Raw genomic sequence first — 18,921 nt, forward strand, 5'->3', positions numbered from 1 at the left:
TGAGAAAGTCTCAAAGATCGACCAGTTGGCGACCACTAATATAAAGCAATAAGCGTATTTTCTGGGGTGTGTGGGATGGGGTGAATTTTTTTTTCCTTCAGGTATTCAACAAAACAGATACATTGCACTCTAGAAACATCCACAGCAAGCCAACAACTAGCAAAGGCCTCACTAATAAAGAGTGGAGAAATATACCTCACTTTGAGGTGCCAGAAACCTCACTTTCACCTTGGGTCCAAAACCCAACTCTGAGTAGCAGAGATGGACTGAAAAAGTGTGATTCTATGTACCTCAATCACTGCTGGGACTGTGAGCATCCAAGCACCTCTCCATTTGAGTGCTGTGCTCAGCTGCCAAGTGCCCTGCACTGAGTACCAAGAGCTAGATGCTGGAGAAATTGCACTTAAGTAAACATTTCTGGGGCAATTTCTAGCTGCTGCAGATAAAGATACACAGCCTCCAAAGTTAAAGAATACTTTTTAATATATTTGTAATCAACCATCCAGGTAATAACCTTCATTTCTACCACACAGCTGTTACCCAATTTCAGGCAATGTCCTGTAAATTTAAAAGTTCTTCGGCCCAGCATCGTTCAGTGTGTCACAGCATGATCCAGTGCACCCAAGATGACTTGCAAGGAGTTAAGTAAAAAGTATTCTGACTGGGATAGGGCTCCTGTTCCATCACCATGCTTTGTGAGTGTTGCCGTAATTCCTTCTCGAGCCTTTCCAGTTCTGACTCCTGTTGGAACGTTTTCTGAAGTCTGACGCCCTCTCAATCCTGTCGTTCTCCAGCTCGGGTAATTCATTGGCTACAGTGAGCTTCCAGCGCCGGTTGTCTTGCCACCTTCCCTGTGAGGGAGATTTCAAAGCCATCAATGTAAAGCACATTCACCTTGCACCCAGTGCCAGGAGTATGTGGCTCAATAGAGATTCCAAGATGAGGTTCAGTAGCAGAGTTCACATAACAGAGCAGTTGACTTCAAGAACTCGTGTACTACAGGGATTGGGCTTAACAGCCAAATTTGTGTACTGGAATAAACTACTAACAGAAAAGTTAACTAAAATAGAAAGTGCTGGGAGTACTCAGGTCTCTATGGGGAAGAAAGAAAATTAACTGTACAGACGAAATGTCTGCTTTATTTCTCCCTCCACAGATGTAATTTGATATGATGACTGCTCGCAGAATTTTCCATTTCAGATTCCCAGCATTTGCAATATTTTCCTTTTGAGAAAGGCACAATAAGTAGCCTGATCAGCTACAGCCTATTTCAATCACAGATATTTTAAAAAATTATTTTTAGTTGAAATTTTTTAATGATAATGTGTTTCAACTGAAAGTGTACATCATGGATTTACCTTTATGGATTCCACAGCATCTTCAGGGACATCAAAGCACACACCCTAAAAAATAATGTCAATTGTTAGTTTGGTATATCTGCTTCTTATAGGCACCTTGAGCCTGCCATACAACTACACAAACCCTCATTCACGTTAATAATCCAAATTAATATTGCACACCTTTATGGAACAAGTTTTCTTTTGAAAAGGTAAAGTTACATCAATGTGGTGCCACAGGTTTGGAGGACTATTAACTCTGTACTGTTTATTGGAACTGTATAATCTTAACTTTGCAAAGCACAAATCACAGGCAGTCAGTATGCATTTAAGGATGCTCAACTAAAGTGACTGAATTTTTGAGGTGGCAAGAAGGAAAGCTGATGAGGGAAGTGAGATCCATGTAGTTTATTTGAAATTTAGTACCAGATAATAGACTGGTCATGATTAAAAAGCCAATAATATCAAGGGAGAAGCAAATCGGCTCCAGGCTTCTTAGTGAATCAATAAAGCAAGAACTGAAACTGTTCCAAAATGTTGCCAGAACCCAGGACTGATTATAGTTCGAGTTTTAATTTCGTAAGGCTAACCTAATTTGTAAGCTTCCAATGCTGTAGTATTAACATATTATTAACTGTGTCACTGTAACAGCACACTGCCAACATACCATTTTACCCTTAAGGAACTGCATCCCCCTCACTTGGTTTTCCACAGACTCTCCCAGCTGATCCTTCAGACCTCGCCATGCAAAGCCAATATTGTGCATCTCCACTGAACACTCCAGCACCATGGTTGTATACCCCTGAGACAAAAGTCAATGTTAGTAGTCAACGTAACCAACACATGCAAACAGATAAGCTCAATTTTGGTTATACCTTATTTGATGTGAAAATATTTAGTACAGAAATTTTTACCCAAGTTAATTTGTTTGGTTCTTTTAAAAAAAAATACCTTGACAAGGTGCCATATGGGAGGCATGACCAAGTACATGGTGTCAGGTAAAATGTACCAATCTGGAAAAGCAGAAAGTGAAAGGAGGGATTAAAAATAATTAGTCAGAACTGTGGAGGATGGCAGGTGATGTTCCTGAAAGGAAGATGCTGGGACCAGTGTGTCTGTCAAGAACAAGACTGATCAACACCGACAATCTCAAAGCTTTTTAAGAACTGGGAATATATTTTTAAAAAGCACATGCAATATGCTGCATACATACAAAAAAAAAATCAGCAACTTAACACCAATATGGTCAGTGCTGAAACAGACACTTTGGTTATAGGTGTTGGAGGAAGCAAACTGAAAAACAAGAATTTGTGAAACGTACAATCTTGGATAGATTGTGGAAGATAGAAAGGGGAGTCAAAAAGCTGGAAACTGTCTAACTAGTGAAAAGAAAATGTTCCAGCGAAGGAACCATATAGTCATTATGAAGTCCAGTTCATTCAGGAGAAACTTATTGTGTGCATGCAGGTTTGCTGCCACAAATAAATTAAATCAAGATGTGTTTTGGGATTAAGTACATGCTAAGAAAGGAATATAACTGAAGGACCACATTACTTATAAATCACTTAAGCCAAAAGATCAATGTATGGGTACAGACATTCCCTATTGTCATTTCAAAAACTACAGCTTAAGCTACAATGCTCTAAGTTTCTAGACCTAACTATCCTGGGGTCAGTTAGCATTATTGGGACATTTATACCAAGAAATATTACAGGCATATTTCAGACAAGGGCAGCAGCTGACTCAGGTATTGGGTTATGCAGCAACTGAAACTGTCAGCTTAGTTTCTAATTAATAGTGGCTATTACAAAAGAATGAGACAATATGATTAGTTTGGGGATGCTAGGGAGAGAGCTAAACAAGGTAGTAGTTTGGAGTTGAGACAGATTGGGAAAAGAACAGTATTGACAAGATAGTCCCACCGTGAATTAGAACTTTTCTCCATAATTTTCTTGATATGCATCATCTTGAAGTGTTAGACTGTAACTTGACAAAGGCTGAGACTGAATTAGTACAATACTTCAAGCCCCCAATCATCGGGCCACAGAACAAACCACAACCACATTCTTGAGCACAACTGGAATTTAACTGCTATTCTTCTTTTGTAACATATATTTTGCTGTAAAGGTGGGGTGGAACCCAAATTGCTGGTGGGGTGAGAAGATACAACACTCAGACTGGTAACTGTGAATGGAACTACTGACAATGCCAATGGAATTGTCATATTAAGGAATGAACTTTGTGGAGGTACAGGAAAACTTACCTTTTCTGAGTTAAGGAGAGAACGTTGTTCAAAGCTCTTTGCTCCTGAAATATGTGCTAAAGCAGCAGCCAAGGCATCCAGGGCTCCTCGCTTCTCAATCAACTTTTCGGCAGCAGGACGGAAATATTCGCTCACTGATGCTGGAACGGAATCCAAGCACCTTTGAAGCCCAAATTATGAAAATAGTCAGCCACCAGAGTGAACTCGTTCTCTTAACTAGATTTGATATGCCCTTTCTTGAATTCTCATATTTACCCGATCTTAGCACCTCACTCCAATAATTTACTGTTCAACATACACAGATCAGATGTAGAATGTTATAACGTTACTTAAACATTTACATACACTTTGTTATTCTCCACATCAGCCAGACCCTCTGTTCTAATCTTTAATGCTCATGCCGCCAGTATTTGAATCTGTTAATCTCAATGGGTCTCCATCACAAACATTAAACTGAAGTTCCTTCCCTATCCCAATTCCAGTCCCTTCCCATTAATTGCTTGTGCTGTGTCTGGTGCTGGCAGTCAGAACCCAGGAAAATAAATATTAATCCAAAAATTGATGTACCTTAGGGCATCTTTACAGGAAGCTTTGATGATTTCAGATGCTGTTGGAACTCCAACGTGTTTGAACTTCAAACCCTTTAAAATAGAGCACAGATCAAAATTTTGTAAAATACCACATTTCATGCTGCAGTTTTCTTTTTGAATTAGTTTTTTCTCAACACATTCCCTTCCCCACCACACACACGCTACTTTGAAGAAAGCAGTTACATCAATCTTGCTTAAGTATGAAAAAAACATGGGAGGAGCATATAAAAAGATGAGATTGGCAGGAAGAAAGGTGGAGAGTGGCTTAGCCACCACCCATGATGACCTGGCTCAACGTCACACCAGCTCCATCAAGTGACGATTTGTTATCTTGGCTGAGAGCTCTGCACAGGATGAAAATAATTTATTTGTTGAATGACCTGTCATTTAAGCACAGAACTGTCCCACACCCCTAAAAAAATCCTAACCTCTTTCAGAGAGGTAATTCCCCTCCAGCTTGCCTGGTGCAAAGTGCTGAGATAAACATTCACCTCAACTCTCTTACTGACCTTATGTAGATACTCCTGTACCCTGCATCACTTTATATATAGTACAATCAATCTATATACATGCTAATCTTATGTATTTATCTATGTGATCTGTATGCTTATTTCTCCTTTAAACAATCTTGAATTCTGCATTCCAGACCCGACCACAAGCACAGCTCTCACAACTGACTACTTAATGGTTCCCCATCAGACCAGTGATCACTTTAAAATATACAAGAAAGAGATTCAGATGTTCAAAGGAACAGTTGAGCAGCAAGAAACAAAACCAAAACTTTGATAATAAAATCAAGGGCTTTATTGCTGATTTCAGCCAAGTTAGCAAAACAAGATTAGATCTTTCAGTGAATTTATAGATAAACAGCCATACTACAGGAGTCATGAATTATCAGATCTGATGCTCAATGAATACAAGGTTAGCAGAATGATTCAGGGAAGTGCAATACTATGCACCCTGCTTGAGATCCAACAGATCCAAGTCAATAGGCAAAAGCTGCATGATTGCCCTTGCTAGGAGACATCAGGTGAGAATACCGCAACAGTAGTCACACGATTGTAACTCAATATTGAAGGATAAACTAATGTAGAGGATTAAATTTAGAGGTTTAATTCTCTACTTATGATTTATAATTTAAAATTTTTCTATTTACTAATTTTTACAATTTTTAATATTTAATATTTGTAATCCAGGGAGCAGGAAGCGCAGAATCAAATATCGCTGTGATGATTGTACGTTCTAGTATCAATTGTTTGGTGACAATAAAGAATAAATGTGAATGCTAAGCACCTGGGAGGAGGAAGAAAGATCCTGAGCAAAAACAGAAATGGTAAAGACTAATTCCCCTGGGGTTTAATGATTCTATATGCTGAAATTTGAAATAAATCTAATTCTTCTGATCTCTGTTGGTTGAAGACCAGGGTAAAACTTTAATTATTAGCATTATTTTCTGAAGTCTTCAATAAATCACTTACAGCTTTCATCTCCACGGACCTCAGCGAGGCCGCTTCCTTGCGCTGATACAGACAGATGCAGACCCCTGTGCGCCCAGCTCTGCCAGTACGACCAGAACGATGAATGTAGGAGTCCACATCCTAAGTCAGAGAATGGCAAGTAAGTAGAAAGAAAATCTTCATTGAAAAACATGATACAAAGGACAGCGAGTTACCTCAGACTCATTGTTACAGAAGCTAATCAAATGCCGCTACCAAGGAAATGCTCAGTAATTAATCCATGGTACCAATGGACAAGTTCCACACCTACTTAACCCACCCATTCATTTATGGTCTGTCTAGATTTCAGCCTGTTATAAAAATCCCGAAACATTATACTCCTAAGTTGAGGTCCATGTGACCACAGAACTGTATTTAAATACTTGTAGAAATAATCAAAATAATCTATAATCCAACATTTTACTAGCAGAGATGAATGCTCCCCCTTAACCAGTTGTATTGACTTACTTTTGGTGGGCAGTTCTGTATTACCAGATCTACTTCTGGAATGTCCAAGCCGCGTGCAGCCACATTGGTGGCAACCAGAACCTCAAAGCTGCCATCCCGAAAACCCTTTAACGTAGCCTCTCTCGTCTTCTGTGGAATGTCTCCATGCAGACATTGTGCTTCCTGGACAAGATATCATAAACTCGGTTTAGGGAAAAAGGTGACATTGAGCAAACAGATACTATGTGTGCTCAGGCAACACTGATCTACAATTTGGGATATTCATTGGACACCTAGAATGTATAAAGAGCAGCAGGTTTGATGCTTACATAACAATGCAGTATAAATCTGTTACATAGTAACACTGGAAATATAGTAGGTGTCAGTTCAAATCCGTTACCATTTGCTATTGAGTGATAGGTGCATCACAGCTAACCTTGTACATTGCTGTATGACTGGAGATGATTTTATAGTACATAAGAATGTAGAGGACTGAGGGGAGATTTGATAGAGTTACACAAAATTATGAGGGGTATAGATATTGTAAATGTAAGCAGGCTTTTTCCACTGAGGTTGGGTGGGACTACAACCATGGTTTTAGGGTGAAAGATGGGTTTTAGAGAAACATGAGGGGAAACTTCTTCTTTCAAAGGGTTGAGAGAGTCTGGAATCAGCCGCCAGCATAAGTGGTGCAAGCTTGATTTCAACGTTTAAGAGAAGTTTGAATAGGTATACGCACAGTAGGGTTATGGAGCGCTATGTTCGAGACGCATGTTGATGGGAGTAGGCAGTTTAAATGGTTTTGGTAAGGACTAGATGGGCCAAATGGCCTGTTACTGTGCTGTACTTCTGTGACTCTAGAAATTTATAGAAGCTTTCAATGTCCACTCTTACTTCCTTCAGTGTTTCACAGAAATTGTCTTTTTCATTCAACCATTGGATAACAGATTTATCACTGTTTAACAATGAAGAGGGGGAAATATTAGAAATCAGGGGCGATATATTAGCTATTTTATAGTTTTTTTTAATCTTCAGTCCATTACTTCTATATTTCAGAGATAATTATAATTTGTTCATCTATCCTACATTACAATATTTCAGCTCAGAGGGGATATTCCAGTACCTGTTTTAAAGAGTTATTCATCACCAGCTCGTTTACTTCCTTCTTTGTTTCACAGAAGACAATAGTTCGCCCTTGGCTGCCACTGTATACCTGGATGATATCAGCAATGACGGATGGTCGCTCTGACCAATGGCATGTAATAGCCAAATGCTAGAACAGAGAGGAAATAGGGATTTGAGATAATGCTAATGGTCAAGCTGTGAAACATCATCACTTCTCAGTGCAGCTGGCAAACCAAACTAAATGTGAGACAATGTCTTCAGGACAGTTTGGGTTTCAGTACTACGTTGAAGTACAGAAATATACTTCATAGGTAGCATTCTTGCATATGCCTGTTGTAATATGCTAGTATACATTAACCTGAAATGGTATGTTCTGATCTGTTCTGAAAGCAGTGGGAAATGATAAACTGCAAAGCACAGTCAAATCTACAGTAACTTTCAGAAGTCGAGTTTTTTTTGTAATTACCAACATAATTTGACTGGAAGGAGAAGCACAAATTATGAGAAATCATTCACACTCATGTCATGTGGAAACTGTTCAAGTGGTCTTTGGTCTGCTGTGCTCAAGTCACCAGACAATTGGACTGCCAACCTTCATCTGGGATAAGGGGAAAAATAAAACTGAACATCACAGGCATGGGAACCAGTTGCTGTGTTGCCCTCTATGAACCACCTTCTGAGGTGCTGCATTGTGGACAGCAGAGTAGCCAGGATCAGCTTCTTAAAGTGCTCCCTTAACATTTACTCCACTTCCAATGTCAACACGTTTTAACTCATTACCCACCCCCAAACACTTCTGCATCAAATTTCTTCATGAACCCCAATCTTCCGATCACTTTCCCTGATAATCCCATACTTCGTAATCCACAAGCCTTAAGCAACAGAGAAAATGCCTTCGAGAGCAGCAGCAGAGACATCTATTCACTAGTCCTCAGACTGGAGAGTGTTAAGTAATGGCAGTGGGTCACTTCGTAATTGCCAATAAAACGTTGTAACATGACAAAAAAAAAACATCCTGTAGGAACACATCCGGTTTATAATGGGAAAAGGGGATTTGTATTACAGAAGTATGTGATACAGATAGTTTTTTTTTAGGAAACTAACCCCTCTAAGGTAGTGATGATCATATACTGTATTGTATTGTGGAAAATGTAACCATATCCATTTTGAAAAAAAACTAAATGGCAAGAGAGATTGGTGCTCTGAAAGACAGATAGAGGTGTTCTGATGTTTGATACGGAGAAATTAGGAAAATAAAAAGAATGTTATTGCTTATCGCTGGGGAACTAAATACAAAAGTAAAGAGGCTTTGCTTCAATTACACAGGGCACTGGTAAGACAACTTTCCTATACAGTATTAGGTTGCTTATTTAAGGGAAGGTATTAATAACAGTTCAGAGATTTATTAAACTAATACTTGGAATAGACTGGCTGCTTTGTGAGCAAAAGTCAGGCTCAACCTTTATACAGCTGCTTAAAAGAATGACAGGTACCTGACTAGAGCACAAGATCCTGAGGGGGTTTGACAGGTTGAATGTACCTTAACGTGAGAATCTAGGACCACAGACCACTATCTAAAAATAATTCTTTGCCTACTTAAAACAGATAAGACACTGGATAGACTAGGTTTATTTTCCTTAGAGTGAAGGAGAACAAGGGAAGACTTGACTGAGATGTACAAAACCGAGGAGCTTAGAATAAAAAGCAAGAAACATTTCCCCCACATCAGAGGTGTTTCAAATCTTAATATTTAAAGTATTGGGTGTTTATTTTTTCACACAGTGGGTGGTTGTATTCTGGAATACCCTGCCTTACAACATTCAAGAAAAGCAATTGAACATCCAATACACAAAAGGCTATGGATGGCTAGACAATGAGATTAGTTTGGATTAATATAGCATTAAAATTACCATAGCATATAGATACCACCCAAGGGCCAGATTTTCACAATTACCCTAGATTAAATTATGCAGTTTTTCCAGAGATGTGAATACAGATTTGAAAGCCACCCAAAACCACAAATTTAACACAAACCTTCCAATAACTAACAAAGACCAAGCTTTAAGTTTCATTAGAGTTTCAGGTCCATTAGAACTTACTTCAACAGTAGTAGCTGCCCTCTGAGTCCGTTTGCCAATGAGGTCGACCTGTTTAAAATTATCTTTCATGTACTTCTTTGCAACTTCATAAACCCAGGGAGGGCAAGTCGCAGAGAAGAGAAGTGTTTGGGGATTGTCCTTGGAATCTTATTGGGAGAAAAACAGTTAAAACATTTCATTTCATTATGGTCTCGAGTCACACACTAAGCAAGCAAATGCAACTAGCCTAGACAGACATCTTGGTCAGCATGGATAAGCTGGGTCAAAGAGTCTGTTTCTGTATTGTATAACTCTATGACTCTAAGCACGAAATGCATTTGGAAGTCAGAAAAGAATTACTAGTGGAGTGTTAATATCAATGGTTCTATATTCACCCACCACAACACAGGATCAGGAGAGCTGTAACCATTAAAGGCAAACTACCATGAAAAGGGAGTGCAGGTCGGTGGAACTAGATGAAAGTAAGAGTTCGGCACAGACTAGAAGGGCCGAGATGGCCTGTTTCCGTGCTGTAATTGTTGTATGGTTGTAAAAGTCTTATGGGAGATGAATAACAACACATGTATTAAATATTAAGCATTACATGCTATACCTTCTGAATAAATACACACATATCAGAGGATATTAAGAACAACACAACTGCATGCAGACAATTAAGAGCGAACCAGCTAATCAATGTGTTACTTACAGACTCCCCTATTCCAATGTTCTCACATCTGTTCTCCCAACTGCACTATTTTGTTCTCCCACATCCTCTTCAATAGTTTCCACAAAATTCAATATCCAACACTCTGCCTGTAGCTTAAATGTAAGATAAATCTACCAAGTGCCCCTCATAATTCTATTCTCGGCCCCCATTTATCAACATAGAGCCCCTTGCAACATTACTCCCAAACATCAGGTTCCTTTGACACACTAAGATCTAATAGGTTAGGACTTTATTCTCTGAAGCGTAGGAGAATGATGGAAGATTTGTTACAGTATTTAGAATTATGAGGGATATAGAGTAAATACAAGTAGGCTTTTTTCCACTGAGGTTAGGACTAGACATCATAGGTTAAGGGTGAAAGGTAAAATATTTAAAGGGAACCCAAGGAGGAACTACTTCATTAGGAGGGTGGCGCGGGTGTGGAATGAACTGCCAGTGGAAGTGATGGACGTGAGTTCGATTTCAGCATTAACGAGAAATCTGGATAAGTACAAGGAGGGTTCATGTTGATTGGACTAAGCAGAATAATAGTTCTGTACTATTACAGAAACTATCCAGCACGGACTGGATGGGCCAAGGGGCATGTTTCTGTATTGTATATTCTATGACTAACTCCAATTCACCTCTTGTACCTTCCAGTATCTCCAACCTGTTCTATGTCCCATAACAAATACACGTATTTTTTTCTAATACAGTGGATTCCAGTTAATTGGCACTGCCATTTATTTCAAACTTTAACAAAAGCTAATCAAGAAAATTGCTGGAGATTCATTTATTTACTTGGGACACTATGCCGCTTAATTGAGGCAGACACTTGCCAAACAGGCTCTAACAAGCATCAGTCGCACACACTTGTGTGCCTGTTAGGGTGCACCAGGTTTGAAGCTACAGCTTTTACAATGCATCAGTTGTGTGTTTGTGTTCACAAAGCAGTAATTTTTATCACTGATAGTTGGTGAGAAATAAGAACTGCTTTGCACACTGATGATGTTCCCTCTAATTTGCAATGATCAGTGTGCAAAAATCTTGTATTGTACGATTTTTTGCCCAGTGACAACAACATAAGTGCACCGAATTTTTAAGTGGAAGTAAAGCTGAAGCTACTCTAAGGATAATAAACCACCAAGTCCAATTTGTTGTTCATTTTTTAAAAGAAGTAAAATAACTGTCAATAAGAACTTTAATCTCCTCTGGGTTTGATTGTTTTTGCTCTCGTTCATCTGCACTCTCACAAACATATGCAGCGGGTAATGAAGGTTTTTCCCACTGGAGTTGTTGCACACCATCCATAGTGATTTGCTTGCTAAATGACACTTCAAAAAGTCAAGTTTCCAAATATCTCCCCACTTCTTTCCACTTGCAAATTCCCCAGCAACTTGTGCATTGCAACAATACACGCAGATAATACCAGTTTCTGTATTTCTCACAGCTGCACGTTCCTGACCTCATAAGCTTTTGGTGTATCAGTTTCTACTGTTTCATTAAGCCAGTCCGATTTAAATGAACCAGCAGTTCTTTTACGCTTCATGCCCGTTGCTTCTTTGGCATTCAACATAGTGAATCAATTAAAACAGTATAAATAAGCCAGTTCTAAAATCTGCAGACAAATCATCGCAGACTCCACGATGTCAACACTGTCCGCATCAGAAACCGTTAAAGGAATTATGATTATGTATGTTGTGAAATATACTTAACATGCCAACAAGATAGAGGGAGATAACCTTTCGTGTGCAGTTTAAATTCCTTTGTGCACTAGAAGCAAAAGGTGCGTGTACACGTACACACCTTAGAGGGTACATTGCTCAGTTTCAAGCATTCAGGCTTGGGGATGCCAGAAAAGGCCGGGAATGAAAATTTCACTACTTCAAAGTTAGGAACTACAGAGAATTAAGATATCAAGAATTATCTTGAATGTTGCAATGAAAATGAAGATTTGAAGGATGCAATAATCAATAACATCGTATGACGGTGGTCTATTATCTGCACCAGGTGCCTGTGCTGATTTTGTTCACTGCGAACACTGGATGAGTTCCTCCGTTGATAACCATTAGGAACTAATGCAGTGTCATAGTACTATAGTAGTATTGGTCGTATTTGATTTAAATATACAAGTTGTTACACAGTAAGTCTTTTTTATACCATCTTAACTATTTCCATGAAACTTCAGCTATCTGGGGTGGCGGTTTAAATGGACCAAAAGGTACCCTGTCCCGATGTGTCCCAATTAACTGCAATCCACTGTATTTGGAAACCAAAACCAAATCCAAACCGTGACATCATCTCTCTGAGAAGGCTACTGCCTGACACTGAACCAATCAGCTTGCAACCTTGATGTCATAACTCACCCCTAGATAACTACTGAATTGTATATCCATACAAATCATAGAAAACTGCAGCACAGAAAAAGGCTATCACTCAGATAGCTTTCTTCACCTTCATAGCATTAAGTAATTCTGTTCTAGTCCTCCTGGTGTTATACTGGATCTGTCCATTTTAACTGAACTGCATTTATTCAGAACAAATTGCTCATAGTGCGCAAGTTTAAAACAATGCAAGGGTCAAAGGGAATGTGCCATGGAAAATGCAGTGACCAACCTTTTTTGTATGCAACTTTCAGAATATCCTCCACCTGTTCTGCAAAGCCCATATCCAGCATTTGGTCCACTTCATCCAGGACCACGTGCTTCAGCTTAGACAAGTTGATCTTCATGTTTTGTAAATGGTCCCTGATCCGGCCAGGTGTCCCCACCAAAATATCGATGCCATTGCGAATGCTGTCCACTAAAAAGAAAATTCAATCTTAACTCTGTTTGTATAATCCATCTCTCACGAGGAAGATAGGAGCAAAAGTATGTGAATGTATCCCTCTAATCTGTTCCACAATTCAATGAAATCACTACTGATCTGCGATCACAGTTTTCTGCAATACATACAACTGATATAAAAGTTAGCAATGCAAGTGATAAATTATCCAGAACACAACAGATAGATCTGGCCTAATGCTCTCCAAGGTGAACTTCATTCCTAAATTGGTCAGCTTCGCACAAGATAGTGGTGCACATCTGATTTATTCCAATGAGCAGCAAGCCACCTAGTTTTCATTTCCTTAACCAACGTAGTCATTTCAAGATGAGGGCTTTCCTTCTGTAGGTGGCAAACCCTGCACCTTGCTTTGATCATTAGTTTAGCCTGACCTCAGCTAAAATGTTTGAAGGCCTCAGGTACTGGGAAAAAACTCAAACACTACTAAATTATTTATACTAAAGAAATATGAAAACAAAAAAAATTAATTCAATTACAAAATATTTAAAACTTTCCCCACACTGCTGGGAAGCCACAGGAAGTTGGCTTCCAATTTCTAACCACAGATGGAAAGACAGTAGCAAGAACTTCAGGAAATTGGGGATTTGCACATTCACAGAAGTTGCACTCAGAGAACTTCAGTGGCCATTTGATCATTCCCACAAAACTGCTTTGTACTAACAGTATAAGAGATTCTGACAGACCTTTTGTAGCCTCATCAACTAGAGAATTCAGACCAGAAACACATACCCCATTACTCTCGAATAGGGGTTCCCAATCTGGGGTCCATGGACCCCTCAGTTAACGGTACGGCACCATGAAATATAAAACGTTGGGAACCCTAGCTCTAGTTAGACAACAATCACCATCAGTAATAAGGAGCACTCACTTTGACCATTGTATGCTGTTCCACCATAAAAACACGAGACAGAAAGTTTTCTGGTGATATCCTTGATATCTTTTGACACCTGAATCGCAAGTTCTCTTGTTGGTGCAAGTATCAGGACCTGGCAATATAGAAAGAGACAAGTACAAGAGAAGGTAAAGCAAAATCTCAATAGTAATTCCCGATGAGTATGCTTCCCATTTGCTCGCTAAAATAAGTGCTCTCAATCTGTTCTTGTATAGCTACTTTTAGTTTCTCAAGATAAATGTTGTTTTCCCCAAAGTACATTCTCTGATTAGTCATGGAGAGTAAGTAGAATAACTTCAAACATTTTTATTTGCTCCAATACTCCATCACATTAAGGTCCTGAAACTATTTGAGGCAAGTTATTTTGAAGAGTCCTATTTGCTTTCACGTGAAAAATAAAAAAATGTGTAACTAAGTAGCTGCCGAGGATGCACTGAATTATGTTGAGCCATTTCAAAACAAAATACATTATGTAAGAAATAGCCATGCGAATGCGAAACTGAAAAGAAACAAGAATGAGCATCTTTATGACAGGATCCGAAGAGAGCACTTTTTTCTCCAAGTTTCACCATCTGAACCCAGTCAGTTTCTGTGATGGTGCTCACCATTTTTATCAGTAACAGAATGCTTTCCCTGTACACATTAACAAACAAACAAAAATCCCTTTACATCAGTGCAGACGCAGCTGTCAAACAGATGCTTACCTTAGGAGCCCGACCTCTCCTTTGATCAGTCATGTCCAGCTGCAGCTTTTCAACCAGTGGGATGGCAAAGGAAAACGTTTTGCCTGTGCCAGTCCTGGCCTGTGCCACGCAGTCACTACCATCATAGATATGGTTGAATGTCTGTGCTTGTATCGGAAACAAGTGAGTCACACCTCGAGCTATGGGACATTAACCAAAGGAATGGATGCAATGGATTAAAACCATTTCTTTGACCAAATGCACACTTCAAATCCAACAAAACAAAGAAAATTAGAAACAACTGTAATCTCAATACTGTGAGCACTTCCACTTGCTTGGGTGCCTAGGAGCCACATACTCTGATGAAAAGGATTGAGTGATTATTTCTTTCCCCAAACTGTTGTGAATCTTTGGAATTCTACCCCAGAAGGCTATGAATGCATTTTGATTACGTTCAAGGTTGATGATAGATCTTTGGACAAGAAATCAAGATATGTGAGAATCTTGGATGAGGTAGTTTCATCAATGATCTCATTAAATGACAGATGAGGCTCACAGTTACTATGTTAACTGCAGCTTTTTCCTATATTAATCCAATCTGAACCACAGACTTATTATTTTGAAAAACTGTCATCTTAGCAGGGGAGGATTGATTTCAGCCCACCACAGATCATAGACACCTGTAACAGCATCAGGCCTCCCACAAAGACATGAGGAAAATTACTTCAGACTCAGAGAGCCCAACAATCTGGAATGAAGGCATTGATAAGAACTTATCAATGACATTGAAAGAAGTCAAGCCATCTTTCGCAAACCTCCACTACCCAAAGAAATCGCCAGGTTTCCTGATTGACAATGACCCATGACGAGAAATGGATACATCTGGGAATGCTAAGACTGGGCTCAGTTTTCATACATCTCTCAATGAATAGACTGGGCATCTCAGGAAATTAAGAACCAGAGATAAGAGAAAAGGGCAGATCTTTGAATTTAACTAGGCTTTAACATAGCAGTCACAAGCAGGAGTGTGATTTCAATCACCACATGGAAGACATTGGTATCACAACTAATATCCATTGTCTAGGAGTGGTGGTATCAGAAATGCAGTGGAACTGAGAGCACAGCATCAGTCTGCAAGAGAAGAAAGCAACAAAACAAACAAAACACTTACCCTTAAGTAGTTTAATAGTCTCCTGAGAAATTCTGAAGTTTGAAAAGGCTCCTTCTCTCTGTTCAAGAGAAAGCTCCTACAAGAAGAAAGGTATTGGAAATAGCTCACAAATGTTTCAAACAAAATACAATATAGACAGCTTATCATAAAATACAACTGTCAATTAAGCTGCTTGCTGCTCCAAAGCGACCAATTGCTCTTACCACTCAATAAACAAGTCAGAACAATTGCCACCTACAACTTAGAACATACTCCTTGCTCCTGATTTACATTCCCTGACAAGATACATTATCATGAGCATTTCATGATGTAGACATCCTGTGTAGTATTCAAAATCAGTTCTCAATTTACAGTACACAGACATTTATGTGTATACTCAACATCACAACATCAGGTCATTGCTGATTCAGTCAATGAAGCATCTGACAAAAAGGTCCTTATACTAAATATACATTTGAAAGAGAGGTCCTATGACATTTACCTCTGCCACACAATATGCCCCTAACATCCAAGATCCACGGTGAGATTGTGGAAAATCTATACCATGGGAGAACTGGCATTGTGTATGCAGGACCAGCACAGCAATCATAGAAAAGTATTTAAGAGACCAAGACTTGAAATCATGCAACTAGCATAGTGTTTACCGACAGCAGTAATTGCCTCCTATCATAGGCATACAGAAGCATTTGAGAAATACCTCCAATATCAGCTTTGCTAAACTCTCCAAATGTTATGGTAGGATGTGAATTCAAAGTCAGATCCTTACCCACACTGACATCACAGCAGAGGCTCTGATCACGTGGAGAAGCATCTGGAAAGGCACTGAATCTCTGCAATAAGTGCATGCAGATGCCAAGCAAAAAGCAGGGGGATCGAACGATATCCTAAACCACCTACACACTCACTCTGCCAAATGCCGTCTACCACACCTGCAGATCTATAACAATTCACAGAATTCTGAAGTTAAGTCATCACGAGGGGCTCTCAATGAGAAGCATTAACTCTTCTTCCACAAAGGTTGCCTGAGTGTTGCCAGCACATTGTTTGTACAAAGACGAGAAAATCTGCAGATGCTGGAAATCCCAGCAACACATACAAAATGCTGGAGGAACTCAGCAGGCCAGGTAGTACTATAGAAAAGAGTAAACCATTGATGTTTTGGGTCGAGACCCTTCATCAGGACCAAGCCTGAAATGTTGACTGTTTTCTCCCTTCCATAGATGCTGCCTGACTTGCTGAGTTCCTCCAGTATTTTGTGTGTGTTCTATTTATAATTCAGATTTGGAACATCTGCAGTTTTCTTTAGATTTTTATCCTTAATGGACAAACTAAAATGAATTTAAATATTTACTATCATGGATAACTTGTTTGGTATGCATCCCCACTCTTAATCCCTGAGCACCACTTGGTTGTATGGAGAGATTGGACTGGTTAGGCTTGCCTTGCTTCCATCAGAGGAGGAAGTAGGAAACCTAATAGAGGTAATCAAAATTACAAGCCAAGATAGAATAGAAATCTCTCACCTGCAGAAAAGTGTATTAATTATTAAGACCATAGGGTATTGATTTAGGTGAACAGAAATAGATTTAGAGGATCTTTGGAATTCTCTAATCTATGGAGCACTGTAAGGAATGATTGCTGCAGGATGGAATGGCTTCAGATTTCGATTATTTCATCAACAAGAATATGTTTTCAACATGGACCCACTGTCTGAGTGGATGGTAGAGGCGAGTACCTTTACAACATTTGAAAAGGACAAGTGTTTAATTCACTAAGGAATATTATGCTTATGTAGCAAGTGTTACTAAATAGAATTAGCAGTTTGGTACTTGATGGGCAGCATAGACACGGTAGGTCTAAGAACTTGTTTTGGTGCTGTACGAGTCAACGACCACATCTCAGACGTACTTATAGCAAAAGTGGGACCAAGTTCTGTATGCAAAACAATAAAGTACTCAAATTTCCTTCAGGTTTAGTTTTAAGTTTAATGTTATTCAATGAGCATGTGCCTACCTCTTCCACTTCGCCCTCTGAGCACTGCACGGAATCATCGCTGCAAGATGGAATGGCTTCAGATTTTGATTCTTTAATGAACCCATTTTTATCTTCCCGTTTTTGTCTTCTTTCACATTTTTCCTCATCATCACCCTTCGCCAATTTGTACTTTTTTGATTTCGGAGGTTTCACATCGCTCTCATCTGCTGATTGCTGATCTTCTTGTACACCGTTTTCTTTGTATTTTGACTTTTTTTCCGATGTCGTTCTCTCTTCCGAATGTCTTCTCTTCTCTTTATCTCTCTAAAATTAGACTCTTGATTAAAATGTGCCAGAACGTCAAAACCCTACATACTTACTCCCCGCGTTCAAATTCTTCCTCTCCTTACACCCACTCGCTCTATAATCCCTCGTGTACTTCTTTCATTAGTCTCCGCATCCGTCTCAGATCTTCTCCCTCCCCTTTATCTCCTGCCCCATCTCACCACCTCATCCTTCTATTGACACCCTTTCTCTTATCACGTATCCCCTTTTCACTTCTCTCCGGTGTCCCTTTACACGGATAACGAACCCCCTCGCTTCCCATAATGAGCAGGGCCCGAGGCTGAAGCAGCGACACGCCGCCGGCCTAAAGACCGATCTCAGTCCATGAGCTCCGCCGAGGGGCGAGGCCCAAGCCGCCCCAACGGCCCTGGCCGCGCTCACCTTATGTTTCTTGTGTTCCTTCGACTTCACGGGCTCGGCCTCCATACCGGGTTCCGGGTCCTCGGGCTGGCAGCTGAGTCTAGACGGCATTTCTCACTAACACACCGGGACACGAAGCTCGACACAGCCGAGCAATGCGGGGCCGCGGGGGAAGAGGAAGCAGGCCCCGTCCGCCCGGAACTGCGCCACCCGAGGTCGGCGCCGGCACTGCAGCTCAACTCCAATTTTCAATGCCTGTGCCAAATATTCTCCGACTTCCAGGAGTGTACTTCATTTTCAGCCTTCTCTTGATTTTCCCTGTCCTTCTCATTCTTTTCCCCTACGATATTACGTACCCATTTCATCCACGTTCCCTTACTTCCCAAATCGCCCCTTGTACAGGCACCCTAACTGTCAAATTGCCTCCTCAGGTTCCCCAACAACTGTGAAACCTACTCCCCTCCCCAGGGGCCCCAGCAACTGTGAAATCTCCTCTCCTCCCCAAGGGGCCTCAACAACTATGAAATCTCCACCCCTCCCCAGGGGCCTCGACAACTGTGAAATCTCCTCCCTCCTCAGGGCCCCAGCAACTGTGAAATCTCCACTC

General features: G+C 40.0%; 1 protein-coding gene across 1 annotated transcript; it reads right to left on the bottom strand.

Annotated features, from left to right (window-relative positions):
* Positions 1-465: 465 nt before the first annotated feature.
* On the bottom strand, positions 466-18,635 carry ddx21 (DEAD (Asp-Glu-Ala-Asp) box helicase 21). The gene is made up of 15 exons (XM_063071504.1): positions 18,336-18,635; positions 17,649-17,933; positions 15,636-15,711; positions 14,486-14,664; positions 13,758-13,875; positions 12,662-12,847; positions 9,358-9,503; positions 7,257-7,406; positions 6,155-6,316; positions 5,669-5,788; positions 4,168-4,241; positions 3,601-3,760; positions 2,005-2,139; positions 1,359-1,403; positions 466-851 (listed from the first exon to the last, which is right to left on the bottom strand). Exons 1-15 carry the CDS (start codon positions 18,423-18,425, stop codon positions 684-686), a joined length of 2,094 nt encoding a protein of 697 aa, XP_062927574.1. The 5' UTR covers positions 18,426-18,635; the 3' UTR covers positions 466-683.
* Between the last annotated feature and the right edge of the window lie 286 nt (positions 18,636-18,921).

This window comes from Mobula hypostoma, chromosome 19 (assembly GCF_963921235.1).
Source record: "Mobula hypostoma chromosome 19, sMobHyp1.1, whole genome shotgun sequence".
NCBI classification, from domain to species: Eukaryota; Metazoa; Chordata; class Chondrichthyes; order Myliobatiformes; family Myliobatidae; genus Mobula; species Mobula hypostoma.

Excerpts from the sequence above, each read along its gene's own strand:
- ddx21 (XM_063071504.1), bottom strand. The coding sequence starts at position 18,425 with ATGCCGTCTAGACTCAGCTGCCAGCCCGAGGACCCGGAACCCGGTATG. Across the intron at positions 15,712-17,648 it reads CAGAGGGCGAAGTGGAAGAG|GAGCTTTCTCTTGAACAGAG; the intron begins GTAGGCACATGC and ends TTCTTCTTGTAG. Across the intron at positions 14,665-15,635 it reads GACTATTAAACTACTTAAGG|CTCGAGGTGTGACTCACTTG; the intron begins GTAAGTGTTTTG and ends AATGTCCCATAG.